Source organism: Diorhabda carinulata, chromosome X, assembly GCF_026250575.1.
Source record: "Diorhabda carinulata isolate Delta chromosome X, icDioCari1.1, whole genome shotgun sequence".
Classification (NCBI taxonomy): domain Eukaryota; kingdom Metazoa; phylum Arthropoda; class Insecta; order Coleoptera; family Chrysomelidae; genus Diorhabda; species Diorhabda carinulata.
In genome coordinates this window covers 36,775,628-36,794,174 of record NC_079472.1, presented here as the reverse complement: position 1 = coordinate 36,794,174, position 18,547 = coordinate 36,775,628, and the positions used below count along the sequence as shown (strand labels likewise).

At 31.5% G+C, this 18,547-nt stretch overlaps 1 protein-coding gene across 3 annotated transcripts in view; it reads left to right on the top strand.

Annotated features, from left to right (window-relative positions):
• Positions 1-228: 228 nt before the first annotated feature.
• Positions 229-18,547, top strand: part of LOC130901072 (mucin-2-like) — a 28,836-nt gene continuing 10,517 nt past the window's right edge. For 2 of the 3 annotated variants that reach the window (XM_057812159.1, XM_057812157.1), the window contains exons 1-3: positions 229-423; positions 16,786-16,839; positions 18,109-18,161. In XM_057812159.1, the coding sequence (XP_057668142.1) occupies positions 16,806-16,839; positions 18,109-18,161 (87 nt within the window). In that variant the 5' untranslated portion in view covers positions 229-423; positions 16,786-16,805. The remainder of the gene's footprint in view (positions 424-16,785; positions 16,840-18,108; positions 18,162-18,547) is intronic. The other variant, XM_057812158.1, reaches the window with a different exon arrangement.

Here is an 18,547-nt window from a genome sequence, read left to right as displayed (position 1 = left end):
TCCATACTTGTATCGATTTTTTTCGACCAGTGAATTATCAATGAAACACCCTATGTAATTTCTAAAACAATTATTCTTTACTGATTGATCCGGCAATATCTACACGAATGATTACACTGCTCCATTTTTCGCCATCTATGTCTAACTCTCTAGTGGGTCGCGTGCCTTAAATTGAATGGGAGGGATTTTGTTAACACAACCAACTATCTCTTCTTCGAGAACTTGTGTATACACACAGATTACAAGAAGTTGATGACAGTTTAAAGAAACAATTCGCCGCGATCATACTTTTCATTAATAACGCATTTAATCTCGAATATTTTTGAGAGAGTGACGTTTCTTGTGCATATTTTGAAAAACAAATAGGAACTCGTAAATTTGTGCATCTGCTCAGGATTTTTTAAGTTAGTTGATTTAGTCCAGGTAAGTGGATTTTTTAAAATTATATAAACAGTGTAATTTTAAAATGATCATACGTGGTGTTCGATGTTACATTACAGAATGTGAAGGTAATTAGCATTTTCTTACAAGAGAAAGATGGCAATTAGGTTAATAACATTCTATTATTCTCTATTATTCTTTCATTTGTAGTGTATTTTATATATCCTGGTGACATGTTATTTTTAAGCAATCTAAATTTTAAAATTCTAAACATTATCAACAACTTTAGCTGAAGGTATCTAAGCATCCTTGATACCTTCATTCAATAATTATACAGTTTGACTGATGGAATCATCGTAAATCTTTTGAAGTAATTTTTAAACGGCATCTTGTTTATTATCATCAATAAAAGAAAAACTTATTTACTGGACCTGAGAGAGAGAGAGAGAGAGAGAGAAATGCTTTATTGTCGAAAAATTGTTACAATTTGGAGACAAAAGCTTGTGAAAACTAAATAACAAAAATAACCAAATAAAGATACAAATAAAATAAAATTTCAATATACAGAAGAAAACCACAATGAGTAACAAAATTATAAATAATAGTAATATAGTATGCAGCATGTCCGGAATTAAATATTATTATTAGAATATTTTCAGTATATATGTTCTCAAATTATTGCGGAATGCGGGAAAAGATGATATCGATTTGATTTCAATTGGCAAGTGATTGGGCATTTTTTTGCATTGTACAATATTGAGCCATTAACTAATTCTGAACGTAGAATAGGTAGGTAGAGGTCGTGCTCCACGTTCCTAAGTGCAAGAAGGACCTTTCTGAAATTGGAGAAGCGTGCTTACGAATTAGGCAAAGGGATTCAAAGATGAATAAGGAAGGAAAAGTCAAAATTTTTAATCTTTTAAACAAGTCCCTGCAGTGAGCTCTGCTGTTTAGTCCGAGTAAATATCTAACAGCTCTCTTTTGTAGTTAAAAGATTCGCTCAAATTGAGTCGCACCACATGTACCCCGGAAGGGAAGGGCATATCGAAGATACGACTCAATAAGGGCATAATAAACTGTTAAGAAGGTGGATACGTTCAGTTCTTTGGAAACTGATCTAAGCGCAAAATAGGAAGAACTTAATTTTTTAGATAATGCGGCAATATGTAACTCCCATTTCAAGGAATAGTCCACAACAAGCCCTAAGAATTTTACAGATTCAACGACGTCATTTGCGGTTTTACTTAATGAAAAAGGTCGCAATGTGAGAGTTATTGATCGAACATTTGAGTATCGTATGTTTGATCGACGTATTAAGTTTCTTAAACATTTTTTGATCAATATCTAATCATTCTAGATAAGAATTAAATAATTGGATTATTTTTATCAGATGAGCTGATCTTTTTGTTCCTTTTTTGATCTATTGATCATGCAAACCAATTATTTGTCACCATATAACATTATATGGACTCACGATTAAAAGATTTTTTTAATTTTTCTATAGTAGTACCCTAAGAGAGTCAAATTTCAGTAGTAAAATTGATCGTGTCGAGCTATTCACGATTAAATACTTGGATTTAAAAGAGTAAAGCCCAACGCATTTGGTGGATACATTATGGACTCTGTAGTAGTGAAAAGAGATGGTTAAATGAATTTAAGTGTAATGCATACAAGCCAACGCGAAAATATTTGCAGTTGTCTTTCAACGCAGTAGAGATGAAAAGGCGTGAAAACATCGAGGTGTATCACCGCCGAAAAAATGTAATGTTTTCAGTAAAAAAAGATCATACTAACCATATTTGGTGATGCTGAAGGTGTAATTTTAGTAGATAGAAAGGAAGCAATAATTATCGGTGCTTATTTCGCCAATTTATTTCCAAAAGTACGGAAGGCAGTAAGTTATTTGATTATCTATTCTATTCACAATATTTGACGCCAAGCGATCCCCCGCTCTTTCCAAAATTGCTTAGTAAATGATTTTCTTCAGATAACGTGCAGTAAATCGGTAGTTTGAGGAGGGTGAGCTTCTTTCGAGACAAATTAGGAATTCTAGCATCGATGGAAAAATTTTTCCTTGTAAGTGGGAGCAAATTGATCAGACCTTATACTTTTCGCATCATTGTTTCAACTTATTAGTGTCTTCTAGAATAATTTTCACCCATTTTCGGTAGCCGCAAAATAAGCATACTAATTATAGGTATTATCAAAGGATTTTGATAATAAATAGTTAACTCGTTTGACATCTACATATATGTTCAATAAAGAGTTAAATATGAATCACCTCATCATACTCAAAGTATAAAAGCATTAATCGATTGTTTGACTCACGTTATATTTATATAATAGATGTACAAATTTAGAAAATAATATCAAAATGCATTTCAGGCAATTCCCGTGAGTCCACGGCGGAAAGAAAGAATAATTAAAGATATTTTGTTTCGACTTACTACCTCTAACAAGAGGGTATCCACAATTTAAAAGCTAATCATCATTTGAAATACTCTTAAAAATTGATTAATAGTTTCATTTATTTCATTCTCCGTCGTGACTCATCAACTTCTTAGATGTTTTTTTAGGTTAAAGAATAACCATAAATCACACAGGGAATATAAGAAGAATGTTCAATGACTGTACATCTTCATGTACAAATCTGTTGTGTAGTGTGTGATTATGCATTTTTTGTATGTAACATTAACCCGGGAATATTGATTGACTCAAGAACTGCAGTTAAAATTTTGGAGTATACCTGTTGGCTGTAAATGTATACTGATCCCCAAGCTCAATTGTTTTCACTAATTTAATACTACAAAAGATAACTTTCTTGACAGACCTTTGATTTTTCTCCATTGTTTGTGTGGTTTGTATGCTTCATGACTTACTGTTTTAGAAAAAATACGTAAAGCCTGCGGCTAACAATCATTTGTCACGTGAAGATGATCATTTGAAATTGAATTTACTGTTGCGGATCCAACACCAAAAGTTGACTCAATTGCTTGACATATGCATCTTGGATCTTCCTTGATAATATATTTTACTCTTTCAAGGCTTCCAAAAGTATTTAAAGCACGGGATCTAGTAGCACGTGTCTCATCACTAACCGATAACGTAATTTATATTTCGATGAAAAATCGCATGTAGGACCACTATTTACTCTGTGACAACAGGAAATTTGACTTTAAATGAACTTGCACTTCATTTACATAACACATTACTCAATGAGTTGTGTGACTAACTAAGAAAAACACATGTTTTAGCCAAAATCGATTTTATTCATCAACGTAATCTTCTTGAAGAACAATACAATCATTCCAACGCTTCTTTAACTTCTTGTTTGCCGTGCTTGTAGAAGGATTTGTGTTTTGCCCCAAAATAGGCTTCAGTTTCAGCAATTTCTTCTTCATTTGAGCTAAATTTATTACCGGCGAGTATTTTTTTAATTAGCGAATAGCCAGTAGTCACTAGGAGTCAGATTTGGATTATACAGTGGATGAGGGAGCAATTCGAAGAGTAATTCTTTCAATTTAACCATCGTTGCCATCGACATATGAATCGGTGGATTGTCTTGGTGAACAGTGGTTTATACTTCGACATATAAGGCCAATTTTCATCCATTGTCACAAATCGACGAAAAAATCCTATTTAATACGTGTAAATATGGCCAAACACTGCTCTGAATCATCAACACGTTGCGTTTTTGATCGACTGTCAGTAAACGCATCACCCACTTTTAAAAAAAAACTCTGTCATAGTCAAATGATCATATATATTTGTAAACAATGCCTTCTGATATCTTCATGGCCTCAGCTATCTCACGCAATTTTCATTTGCGATTGAATATAACCAATTTGTAATTTTTTTTATGTTTTCTGGAGTAACTACATCAATTGGACGACCAGAATGTTTCCCACCATTAGTGTCTGTACGACCACGTTCAAATTCAGCAAACCAATAACAAATGGTTATGGATGGATCAAAGTCCGGATAACACTTTTGAGGCCATTTATGAGCATGAACAGTATTTTTTTTCATCAAGAAGCAATGATAAATTAACACACGAAATTTTTTACAAAATAACAAAAGTAACTTCACTTAAATGGCTGTTCGGACTAACCGAAATGTCATGAAATTTTATACACAATCTTTTGAAAGTTGGTACTTCATAAACATCACATGGATAGTTGTTTTTAATTTGATGGCGAAGGATCAGAGCACCCGTATTAGTTTCAAAATAAAAGCATTCTTCAGATTGCATGGAGGATATAACTTTTATGTTTGTAAGATCCGGATTATCCATATAGATATTAAAACGGTTTTAATTTATTCTATTCATACCTTACCATGGAGAATTTGCCATAAAAATTTCAATATTAGTTTAATAGCGATGAAATTGAACCGGTAAGAGAAACTGTACGAAAACTATTTTGAATGCTAGTCAGCTGTTAATAATGTGTCTAATTTCAAGTATGGCGTAGAGGCCCACATTGTTGCATGTACATACTTTTACTCTTCACTGTCTTGTTTAAATATCACTTTCTTTTATTGGAAAAAAACACACTTTCATTTGGGGTAACAGTTGGTTACAATAACAAGAAACATTCAGATTCGCTTTTCAAAATCGGTATAAACGTAGATCTGGAAAGAGAGGTCATTGTGTTCTTAAAATTTGGAAGCCGTTTACGACTTTTACAAATTCGAGCCCAGCTTCAGAATTGTTTTTTTTAATATCATATCCGCGCATAAAAATCGGTCCACTATAAACTTTTGACTTTAACTATATTTATTTTTAAATTATTCATTAGATCAAAATAAGAAATATGGTGTTTGAAAGACAATTTAATATGCTTTTTTGTGAGTATGAATTTATCAGTAAGGCTTATCGTTTATATGCGTAGCAACCGGTAAACAAATAAAACGTGTTTATGTGGTGATTGTAATAAAAATTATTCAAATATTAAAATCTCAATAGTGTACAAGTCTGTTAGTTCAATACAGACTGTACCACAAAAAGCCACCAAAGTGCCAGCGTCATGAGAAGACTTCATTCTTTCATAGGCGACCTGGAACAAGCAGAAAGTGATTTACAACCGCTTGTCACCTTAATGCCATTCAAGTGCAATGACATTTCCGTTAGGTGCGAGAAGAAGACTGTAGAAGACTGTAGAAAAAAAACTTAACCCTTAAACACCTGCGATTGGACCAAAACTTACTCCAGCTCATCGACAAGCACGCATGTGTTTTGCACAGGATCATCTGTATTGGTCGTTGGAACAATGGGGATCTGTCTCAGATGAGACCAGAATTCTGCATGGTAACGACACCACAGAAGGACAGTGTATTAAGGAGAGCTATTTGCAGATTGCTGCTTTGGAGAGTGGAGTGCTTAGGGAGATAGTTCCTGCATGATCTGGGGTGCAATTTCTATAGGAGCACGAACTCACCCTGTGTTTATCGTATGGGTGACTGTATTCACGGAACAACAAGCTTTAACGGCTGATAGATATTACGAGGAGACTTTATCTTACGTCGACTACATTGGAGACGAATTTACCTTTATGCATGAAAATACAAGGCGGCATACCGCCAAAATCGTGCAAGATTACATTGCAGAAGTCGGTTTTCGGGTTATGGAGTGTATAGCAAGAATCTAATAGGTTTTCATAAATTTATATTCGCATCAAAGCGTATTAAATTTTCATTCCAACAGCATATTTTTTTTGATCTGATGAATAATTTAAAAAATATATATAGTTAAAGTCAAAAGTTTTCATTCTATGCACGCAAGTATATTTTTGTAATTTTTTCCTAAAAATTCTAGAAACTGAATTTTTGTGATATTTGGAGGATACGCTAGATTGCGATCAAGTTTTCCTGCCAAATGCCTCTTTGTTGGTTTTATTATTGATTGAAAGAGCAAAAAATACCGTCGAAGTAACAAATAAAAAAGGATTCTGTTGTCTACAGAGGACTTCATTGTACTAAATAGTAAATAAAAGAATTTTTGTATTTGAATTTTATGTTTCTTTCCTGTAAGTTTCAAAATATGCTTTTTCTAGCCTACAACTCGTGGGTGAAATGATTTAGAGTTATTATAGGATAACTGGCTCGAATTTTCATGTAAATGTTGTTGGCTAGCAATAACTTTCTTTGGAGAGGCATAGATCTTAAATTATTTTCATTCACATTTTATTTGATTGTTCATATCCAATAATAAAGCTACTTCAGCTTATCACGTCATTGCTTTAAATCACCTTAACGGCGATCATTGAACTTTACTTATTACGCATTAGTTTTATTTTCTACAATGTAATTTATTGTACAGAGTTATGATGAAGTGACGCACCAAATTACAGAATTTCAGTAAGAATTCAAATGATTTTTCACCAATTTTTATTCTATCCTCGTAAAGTGAGAAAACGGGAAATATTTTTTGTGTTACTCCACACAAGATGATTATAATCACATTGTTAACTATATCCAACATGTGCGAAATAATAATGAAAACAGCAGCTTGTCATAAAATACGAGAACTTTCTAGTAATAAAGGTAATGTAAAAATAATACAATAAAAATGTTAACGATAGTTATTATCACAATCAATATAATAAAAATGAAAGTACTTACAAGTAGATAGTAATTATAAAATACTACCAGGATTTAAAAAGAAAAATTACAGAGCAATACACAAATAAATTTCCATTCTGATATTTGGTAGTATTCATTAGATTTTAATATAATGCAGAAACATATCTCTCTTTCCTTCCCCAATAACTTATTATTTATTGTGAATATGTGGCAAAGTGGCCACTTTAGAAGAAGCGCAAGTGAAAAAAAATAATACATCTCTTATTGAACGAAAGTAGTTCACAACAATTTTTAATACAACTTCACAATAATAATAATTATCATCAAAAATCACTTTTGAATTTCGAACTGATACATTATACTCGTAATACTAAGGATAGTTGAAATCCATTACGTTTGGCGGTGCAATTTCTGAAATTAAGTAAATCCGTGTTGGGCCAACGTCTAACTGGCACCGATCACCACATATCAAAAGACGCCCTCGTCCCCATCAGAGGCCGATAAACTTCATTTAATTCGTGCCAACTCAGAGTTAGCCAGAACGTAATTTATATGCACAGCCCATAGCAGAATACGAAGTATATAAGTAGAAGAAGAAAAACCAAATGATATTGTTGAGATTATGAATTAGGTAACGGTTTATTCATGAAATAATTGAAGTTGATAGATGGGAGAAGGTCTTTTATTCAAAGTACAAGCTTAGAAGAATTTCTTAACAACGTCAATGCTTGGAGAGCCTTACCTATTAACATTCTTTATGACCTTGTGAGTGACATGTTTCAAAGTTTGAAATGTTCTTCTCATATATACGGTCAATTCAATTTGAATTGATCCCTAATATATGTTCGCTTGTTTATGTTATAAATGATCATTAAACAGTGAAAGTTACATTTCAACACATTTAATACATCTCATAAAAAATCGTAGCTTACTTATATCGAATTTCCGCTCCGGTTCTGCAAACCGGAGCATCAGGTTAAAATTAATTCTCATTTTACAGTCTAGCAAAGCAGGTTTTTGTTACGTAACTTTACATCGTGTATAGTAATTAGTATTTTTCTTGATTATTCTAAGTGGGGCAGTAGCCGTATCGGATAAAAATAGGAAATATTTCATATCTTGTTGCATAAATGTATATTAATTTACAGCCTGGGTAAATTTTATTACTTAATACAAAAATTTTCATGTTTCTATTATTACAATATCGAGCAAAGAATAATTATTGTGATATCTATTCTATATTAATTCTCCTAATCTAAACCAAACTAAAATCAATATAACTGAGTATGTATTGTCAAGAACTTTCTAATAAGATGTCTCTGCTTAGAAGCTTTTATTTAAAACTTATAATATACTTGGCACTTTGGATGGTTCCCAAAAAACTCGAAAAGCGTTTTCTATGGATCTATGTTGTTATAATTATACAATCCCTCTTTGCTGACAAGATTCTGCATTATACCTTCTCAATGGAAGTTTATTCTATCGATCATTCTGTTCCTTGTGTTTCCATATACCTACCAAGCTTCCCAACCAATTCACTTATAAGGAAAAATCTTATTTCTTATATTTTTATTATAAATCACTTTCAAGTATTTCCTTATACCAGTAATTTGATATTCGATAGAAGGTAGTACAAATGTTTGTTTATTCATACATCAGTTCTTCAAGTTATGCTTGAAATTTTTATTCATCATGTACAACGATCTAAAAATCTACATATCTCATAAACTATAAATTTCTCGAGACAAAGAGTACCTTTCTGTTAAACAAATCGATTGAAATATCATTTTTGCTATCTTTAGATGTACAGGTTGTCCCTGTAAAAGCTACTGATTGTTAACCATTTAGCATGAGCGGCCCCTGGCCTTCAGATATTATTTTATAAAGACTTATTCCGTCAAATATGCTACATGGACATACGTAATAATCCATTAAAAATTCATAGTATTCGAATGTATAATTTAAAAGATAGATTTAAATATAAGTTCTGATTTGGCAACTTTAAAGGCCTATAACTCAGGTATGAGGGGTCGTACGAACACCCTGTATACACGTATGAGTAAAAGATTAAGAAGCACGCAGTATGTTTTATGTGCATAGAAAAAATATATCGAATAGAAATTGGGTCAAATATACGTTTGAGAATATTTCCTCCCATGTTGTTAATTTCACGGAAATTTAATGATATCTATTAATTTCGAGTTGTTCCAATATTACGCATCGATTGCTAATAAGAATGCGATGCGGTTGAATCCGAATCTGATAAAATTGGAACAAAATATTTTTCTCTTTTTTTTATAACTTTCATCGGTACAAGTCTAGACTGTTAGTTTTAATCTTCTCATTTCTCTTTTCCCAGAATTTTTATAATTTCAATAAGAAAAATGATAACACTAAACAACGGTCTACATATTTAAAAAAATGTATATACGAGTACAGCAGCAATAGGAAAATTTCTGAATCAATGAAAATGAAAACAAAAAAAAGGGACAGAAAGAAAATTTTTTCCTGCAGCCTGCTACTACGGTCATAAAGAAAACTAAAAGAAATCTGATTTTACAAGATGTGAAGAAGAAAAACTCAATAATAATCGCTTTCATAATTAAAAATCATAACACTCTTGCGTGCATAAAAATCGGCCCATTGTAAATTTTAGGCTTTAACTATACTTTTTTTTTTAAATTATCCATCAGATCAAAAGAAGAAATATGCTGTTTGAAAGACAATTTAATATGTTAGCGATTTACAACCACTCTTCATCGTGTCACCTTAAAGCCGTTTAAGTGCAACGACAGTTCCGTGAGATACGACAAGTAGACCGTGGATAGTAATACGGAGACTGTAGGGAAAAAATATGGCCCCTAAAACACCTGCGATCGGTCCAAAACTTACTCCAGCTCATTGGAATGCACGCATCTGAATTGGACATTGAAACTACGAGGAGAAAGTGTACCGATGATCAAGAGAAGCGATTCACAGATTGCTGCTTTGAAGAGCTTGAAGAGTTTATGGATGTGGTTCCAGCATGATCTGGGGTGCAATTTCTATAGGAGTACGAACCTGTGTTTATTCGTAGGGATGACCGTGTACCCGAAAGAAGAGGTTCAATTTTTTCGAGTTATGGAGTGGCCAGCATACAGTCCCGATCTAAATCCTATAAAACATTTATGAGATGAACTAAAAAGAAGAATTCGAGCTAGGCTTCCTACCCCCAACTAACTTGATTAGATCTATGCCTAATCTTATGAGAGATGTTATTAGGACAAGAGGGGGTCATACACATTATTAAGAAATTAAATGTCAAGTTTTAAATTGTCCAGAACCCTATTTATGTTAATAATAAAAAACCTTCATTTGCTTAATGCATTAATTTCTCTATGTCGTATATAGGAAGTCGTAATAAGTTTTCATAAATTTATACTCACATTAAAGCATATTAAATTGTCTTTCAAACAGCATATTTCTTTTTTTAGCTGATTAATAATTTAATTAATAATCAAAAGTTTACAGTAGGCCGGTTTCTATGCAAGCAAGTATATTTTCAATATTCACTTTACTAGATTTGTCTAGTGGGTTTTTTGGAAGCAGACAGAGCATTGATGAAATTAGTAAAATATCCCGACCTTACAGTTAGTTTGAAATGGGCAGCCTTAACCTACGTTAGTTGTGGTTCACTCGAAGTCATACCCTTTATTTTCTACAATGTTATCCATCTATTTTCCCATTTTATAACTTACTTTCAAGCCTTTTCAGCCCAGAATAATTTTTTTTTATTTTTTCTATTTCTAAGTCTACTATTTCTTCGAGACACTCTACTGTCGACCATCTACATTTGACGTCGTTTTGTCTGCCACCATGGCAGGCACCGACAGGATAGATTCTAGATCGTCTTTTCTTCTTCGCTACATCAGTTGTTCATTATCATTTCCCGTTTCCATTAGTACAATGTCCAGTGATCACTCTAATAGTTTTCTGGATTGAGTGTTTCATGATTGTTATAATCTTTTTAGTACTTTATTCATCGATTCTTGCAATCACTTCTGTTTGACCATATACGCTGATGTTTGACTCTGATTCTAGTGTCAATAGTATATTTTAATAATTTCATCCACGTAATACTCTCACGTTTACTTATCTCTAACAGAACTAATAATTAATTTGAAACATTTAGTATAATCAAATGTTATAAAACAACTGAAACAAAGTTTCAAAGTTGATTTCACAATGACTAATTGGAAATATTTGTGATTTGACATAAACGTTAAAATAAATAAACATTTTTCAGCATGATCCGATAATAACTTATGATTATTAGTTCTTGTTAGTACTAAAAATTGAATTTGATGTTGTTTAACCGTAATTCGTAAGTCAGAGACCCGTTTAATCTAGTATCAGTAAATTCAGCAAAAACATGTATACTCAAAAAAAATATAAATAGGTGATGCATTTAAAATATTATCCGATTACTTCACATCTTAAAAAAATTGTCTTAAACAAAAAATCTGCAAACACCATTAGATAGTATACAAAAATTTTATTTGAAACAATTTTTCATAAAAGGGATAATCAAGGCACAAATTCAGTGTTCCACCCATTTTGCCGCACCTTGTATAGTAGCCGTTTATTCCCAATAAAACGGGAATTATGTGTAAAATTAGTAAACCATCCTCAAATTTGTAAACGCTTTTACTATAGAAATTAATTGGTGACAAAATGTTTTATGTTTATCAATTGACTAGATGTACGTAAATTGACCAAATAATTATTATTCTGTTTCATGTGCATTCTTTGGTGAATATAACTAATTAAATATAAAAATGTAACGATTAGCTGATATGCTTTCTTAGTTTCTGACTACTACTACTATTTATTGAAAAATGTAGAAATTATATGAATCAATGCCCATCACTGAGCGCGTGAACTTAGAAAGTTAAATTTGTGTACGTTATATGCAGCTGACAAACACTAATCCATTTTCTGCAAAAAGAAATTATTGAAGATAAACAAATAAATAATTTTTCTACAACAATATTATAAACAGTACTTTTTGGAAAAAATGTATACAGGGTGTTTCAAAAAAAGGTGATCCCGTCTCTAGGATAGATAGATAACTGAAAAATATTTGGGGTTTGCTCAGTAAAAAATTCGGTATTCAAAATAAAGGATGTTGAATAAATAAAAATTATACACATTTTTTACGATTTTGCCGCAACTACTTACAACATATATTAATTGGAAGCTGATACAATGAATTTGTTTTTATGTCTGACTCTCAAAGAGGGCGCATGTTACACGGTTCATACCAAGTAGTATTGAAATAACTTATTCAATGTTAGATTTATTAAGCAAAATTTCAAGTGAACTTGAACTTCAAAAAAATTTCACACACCTTCTGTATATCAATTCGAATTCCTCATTTATAATATGAAAAAATTAGCAATGATGAAGCTAAAAAGTAAAAAATAATTACCGATAAGAAAATTAATGAAAGCTTGGGGTCCCAATTGGGGACTGTCCAAATGATTTTTTCTTTATGCACTGACTAGGAATTTCCTTTCCATTTTCACATTTTCTTAATAAGTTCACAACGGCTCTCTTTGGTAGGATGGACGATGGAGTTACTCGGTGGATTTCTTATGTACATGTCCAGGTCGTCCGAATGATTTTTAATTGCCAAAGATTTATCACTTAGTAGCTCTTTCAAGTTCAAATTAATATTCTCCGTAGTGCAATTTATTATAGTTTTTTTTGTTTTTATTTGATAAGTTGTAGGCTAACCAACAACATTTTTTTATATCTCAATTTTTTCCTCGTGTAAGTAACACGGTGTTCGACAGTATGCAGTTCAGTTAAAAATATTTGATTGTATTTCCTACAAATAATTACAATTTATGATAATTTTCATCAGAATGCTTCTTTATTGCGAACGGTTCGCTTGGCATGTACTACGATCTAAAAAACATCTCCAGTCATCATTTCTTTCATTTTATAGATGTTAAAAGAAATGAAGAAGAATTATTGAACATAAAAAATAAGTGATATTAATTTTGTGTATCTCCAAGCAGCAACGTCATTAAATATAATTGCGAAATTTGGTAACAAAGATGACACAGGAAATCCAGTAAAAGCTGTTTCATCTCTTTTTCCTAATTACTGATTTTTAATTATAAGAAATCCAAGAGTTTCTATTTTATTCGGAAAATGTTAATTGGTCTCAAGAGAAAGCTAAGTGAAAAATGAGACAAAAACAATTTCATTTCATTCATTGTACTGGCTTATTTTGAAGATACACACCGCAATATGTTGAACGGTTAGATGCAATTTTTGTTTACGATCTATTTAATTTCACGACCAACTTACATTGTTGTTTTCGATATACATCATTTAATATCATCATTATATAATCCAAAAAGCAAACAACGAGTTTCACTTTTCTAAAGATGCATCTGTGTAAGAAATATTAATTATTACTAAATTAGCTCCAGTTAATTACACATATAAATCATAATTTGAAAGTGTGGACTCCTGGTGTAATAAGATATACTGAGTGATGTAGTTAGTAACAAAAATAATTGAACACAATTCCTATTGTTGTGGAAAAAGTGTACAGATATGGAAATCTAAATTCGAAATAACTTTAGCTGTCGTCTAGATCTAGGAATTACGCAGGATGTACATGACTGGAGTATAATAATGAGGAAGTTGGAAATCAATTTAACGAAATTGTAGAAATGAACCTTGGAAAAGCAAATTCTGGTAGTATAATGATGTACATGACAGGACGGTGCTTAACAAATAAGAAAAGTTAGAATGAAATTATTATTATCACAATAGAAACAAGTGTGAAGATTAGACTAATTAATTAGAACAATTGGAACAACCAATTTTTTAGTCTTGATTCATTATTTACTAAAAGCATATATCGATATGAATATGTCCTCTTTTGGTAAGAATAATACCAATAACACGTCTTTGTATTAACTCCATTAGTTTAGCGCACTTCATTATCGTAGAACCACATTTTTTCTTTGGTTGTGCAATCCATCCAAGCTAAACGTTTCTTGAGAATATATATTTGACAGAATTTACAAAGCCTTTTATTGGAACTAACATTCCAGTAAAATTTGTAATGAAAAAAATAAAAAATAAAAAATCTTTAGAAACGTATTTACCAATCCATTAGGCAAAATCTCGTTTAGATATTCACCTTTAGTTCATCAACCAATGCTTGACTTTTGTACAAATAATTGTGTTCCAACGCTGAAAATCAAATTTTTTCATTTGTTAATAGTCCATGATTAGTATTTTTTAGCCTTTGCCATCATTTCCTAAGTTATAAATTGGTTTTCATTTTGTTTACTTGCCTTCTAAAAGCCCTTTTCGTACAATTCAGATACTTCAACACCAAAATCGAGCAAATCCCTTAGAAAGCCTGTGCTTGTCTTTTTGGATTTAATCTATTAGTGAAATTTTTGAAGTTGTTTTACGATCCTTAAAATTCTTGAACACTTAAATTTCCGCCATAGACGTTTGTTTATGAGGATCAATTATTTTAGCATTCTGATCATAAGAAATATCCATCTTTGCATAACACGTGTTACACACAATATTATAACCATCAACTTATACGCACACGACTCCATATTCGTTATGAAACTTTTGTAACTTAAATTATAATTTTATTCATTAAGCTAAACTGTCTGACACGTCAACCTCATTTTTGTTTAATCCAATTTTACGTTTGAGAAGAGGAATTTGCATGCGGCGAATGAATCTACTATAAAATAGTCAAAACGCTGTTTTTCGACAGTAACAGCAAACTTACAAAGATACCGCAGTCTATTATAATATAACTTCATTATTTTAATAAAGAGAGAACGACATGAGTAGTTTAAAATCCTTTGTTATTTTTTTCTTTTGGCTTTTCGAATACGGGGGTCCCGTAATCGTTCATACCCCCCTCAGTTTTAGAGCGTTTCCCTATGTTTTTCGTGCCGACCCCAAATCTGTTATTTGAGTAATTTGTTATAAATAAAAGATATATTTTAATATTAAGATATTTTTGAGACCATAAAAAATTAACTTTAATTGAGTTACTTACTGTAAAGAAGTAATCGTGGGCGCGCCTCTGATCGCGGACGCGCACTTTAGCCTCTGATCGCACAGTTAAAAACCTTCATAACTTTACAACTAAGGGTTGAATGCATATTCGAAAGTGATCAAAATATTCGTATTGATTAGCGCTTTAAGCTACTATGATGTTTTTTTTAATTTTAAATACCCATAAAACCCATAATAATAATGACGGTGCTTTCTTTCATGAAAATTTGTACATTCAAACATCTGTAACTAATTAACAAATAATTTGAAAACTCTACCACATCTCATTATGAAGCTTAAACTTAAATATTTAAAATGAGCTGCTATAAATCTTTCTACGTCATATAGGAACCAAGTAATGCCGATAACTTTTTAAATATTGATTTTTTGCAAAAAACTTTAGAAACGTTTTTTGTAGATCTTTGCAAAAAATCTTTTTTATTTAAATTTTTTTTAGTTTATATCTTTGTTTAAGAGATATTGTTTATTACAATATTACTCGACCAGATTTAGGCTCGGTATATATAACGGCTACGGGACCACCCTAGCTGCCGTACTAATAAGCAGATAGAACTAATTTGGGGCGGTTAGGTACTACACCAGTAATCGCTATATAGCACAGACTAAAAAACATTCTTTTCTCAATTAATTTTGATATTACCATATATTTTTTTAGTTTGAAGTAAAAATTTACGAGTATTTATTTCAAATGACTTTTCAATCAGGTCCGTATTGAGATTCGATCTACCAATTGGATTGTAAGCCGCGTTCACTAACCATTGAAGTTATTTTACATTTTAAACCTCATTTGGATACGAGCTCATTAATTGAAAATACTGAATGCAAAATAGCACATACTATTCCATATAAAAATTAAATTATTTAATTTCCGAGATATTAAATATTTTATCAAATTTTTATAGAACCGTATATTGTCATAATTACGAGAAAGTGTGCGAAATTTCGAGTCGAGATTGGCTAAAAGTTAGTGACAATTGAATTAGAAATTTCCATCTAAACATACAAACTAAGAGATTAAGTTAAAGAAAGTGTGCTAAAAATAAATGATACTAAAGTCGAATATTACAGAGAATTTTTAAAGTATTCATATATTGAAAAGGAGTCAGTCAAAAATTATTATTAGAAAAAAAATTATTTACCCAAACTATTTGTTTTATAGTCTAGAACGTTTTATAGTCGTATAGGTTATAACGTAAGAAAAAATTGGTATAACATTCCTGTGGTCATTATCATTCCCGACACAATTTCTTGTCTCCAAAACTACTTGTTTGTAAAATTAGTTTGGCGAATTCAAGGTTATGCGATTATAATTTTTTTATGTTTACACTTTAATACTACTAACTAACTAAAATTATTCGAACTGATTCCATTTGTAAGAAAATATAATCATCATGCCTTGGATAAAGCATCAAAAGTATAAGTTATAAGCACTTTTGCAAGGCATATTAAAAAGCAAGATTTTCAGCATTGAATTGGTGAAAATCCGCGATTTTTAAGGAAAATTCACTCAGACTATTTCAATCAATTTTCTCAGTTCTACTTGATATCTTCAAGTACTTGAATGAAGTCTTTGTTACGAAAAAGCTTATTAAAAAGATATTACATAACCCTTATTTCTATAGGGGACTAAATATGGAAAGTTGTATGTTTTTTAATTGACGCCTTGTATATTTTATCCTAATAAAGATTTTTTTGTTCTAGGAAATCGAAAATTTCAAATCATGTCACCGGTTCGATGGAAAAACACATTTTACAGTTAGTAATTTAGTCTTTATTAATACGTCAGTAAAAAATGATATTTTTTAATTCATTTACCAATTCAAAAATTTGATTTTTATGATGATGGTTTTGGCAGCTATTGGCAGCGTTTACTAAGACCGTCAGTTGAAATTAAGCTTGTTGATATACATGAAATACGAGGATTGTCTGAAAAGTTTCCGATCTAACCCAGATACCCAGATTTTTATTTTTAATACAGTCACAAATATACACGCTACTATGAGGGATGTTCTAAACTTTTTAACCCTTCCAAAAGATAATTATTCTCAAAATGAACTTTACGCAATTGATAAAGTCCTCGTATGAAAAAAGTCTCTTATGAATTTAGCTTTGAGGTTAGAAAACAGAAGAAAGTTACTGAGGGTCAGATCTGGTGAATACCGTGGGTAATCAATCAATTCAAACGACAAATCATGAATATTAGTCATGACGAACTCCGAAATGTAAGAAGGAGCGTTATCCTGTTGGAAAATCACTTTATTTTTCTTCAATGGCAAACGCAGTTTCACCCTTTACCCTATTAATATTCTTCTTTTATTGTTTTATATTTCTGAAAAAACACTACTACCACTTTACCGGCCAATAAAATGTCTTTGCTTTTTTCGGAGCAGTCTTGATTGATTTTTCGTTTCAGTAGTATAATTATGGATCCAGATTTCATCTACAGTTATAAATCGTCACAAAAAATATTATTCTTTTGTTTAAACTGCGTCTTCAGGCCCGGGAATGTTCAATCGAATGATCTTTTGGTCCAAAGTCGGCAAAATACGGCATTTGTAAGTCAGTATATTGCAAATGCGATCTTTTGATATGCCGACAGCCTCTACTATCCCTATAACTTTAATCCGATGGTCTTCCAGTACCGTTTGATGAACTTTTGCAATGATATCGCTGATTGACGCAATTTTGGTTGTTCCGAACGATCGTCAGCAATCAAGTTGAAACGGCCAAATTTTGTAGGCAGATAGCTTTCAAAAGCAAATATTTAATAACGACTCGATTTTTTCGATTTTCACAAAAATCCTCACAACGACTTAACACTTTTACCAAGCATCCAAAATGGCTGAAATTTAATTTTTCAACTTATTTTGATAATGACTGGCATTTTCAGAATGAAATCGAAATTTTTTCAGACAACCCTCGTAAAGATAACAAATTTTCTGCATTCCATTTTAAAAAGTAGGCCTTCTTCATGTAATTTTTGGATCTATTCTCTTGATTAGTAATGCATACGTTCTATTTCAGTTGCCTTGCTGTTATTTGAATTATGGATAGTTGTTTCTTCAAATACTATGCAGGTAAGTACTTAGGAAGTAAAATTGTTGCCTAGTTGAAAGTTCTTTGTTAGCACGCATTTAATAGGAAAGTTTGCGTCATAATATATTTAATAAAGGTTTTAATGAATAATTTATCCTCATTATACAACGAATTTAAATGTAAAATTATTTTATGACGGCACGAAGAACAATGGAAACTATAGTGAAAGCAGCAGATGAAGCATGAAACATATAGCAATAGGAAAGGGTGAAAGGGTGAAAACCAAGCCTTGATAAACCAAGAAGATATGTACCTAAAGGGCTGAACTATAGATGAGATTTAGATCTTATATTGTAATACGTAGAGAGTATAAAACCGTAAGACACAGGTCCTAAGATTAAATCCAAAGAGCATTTTATTTCGACAT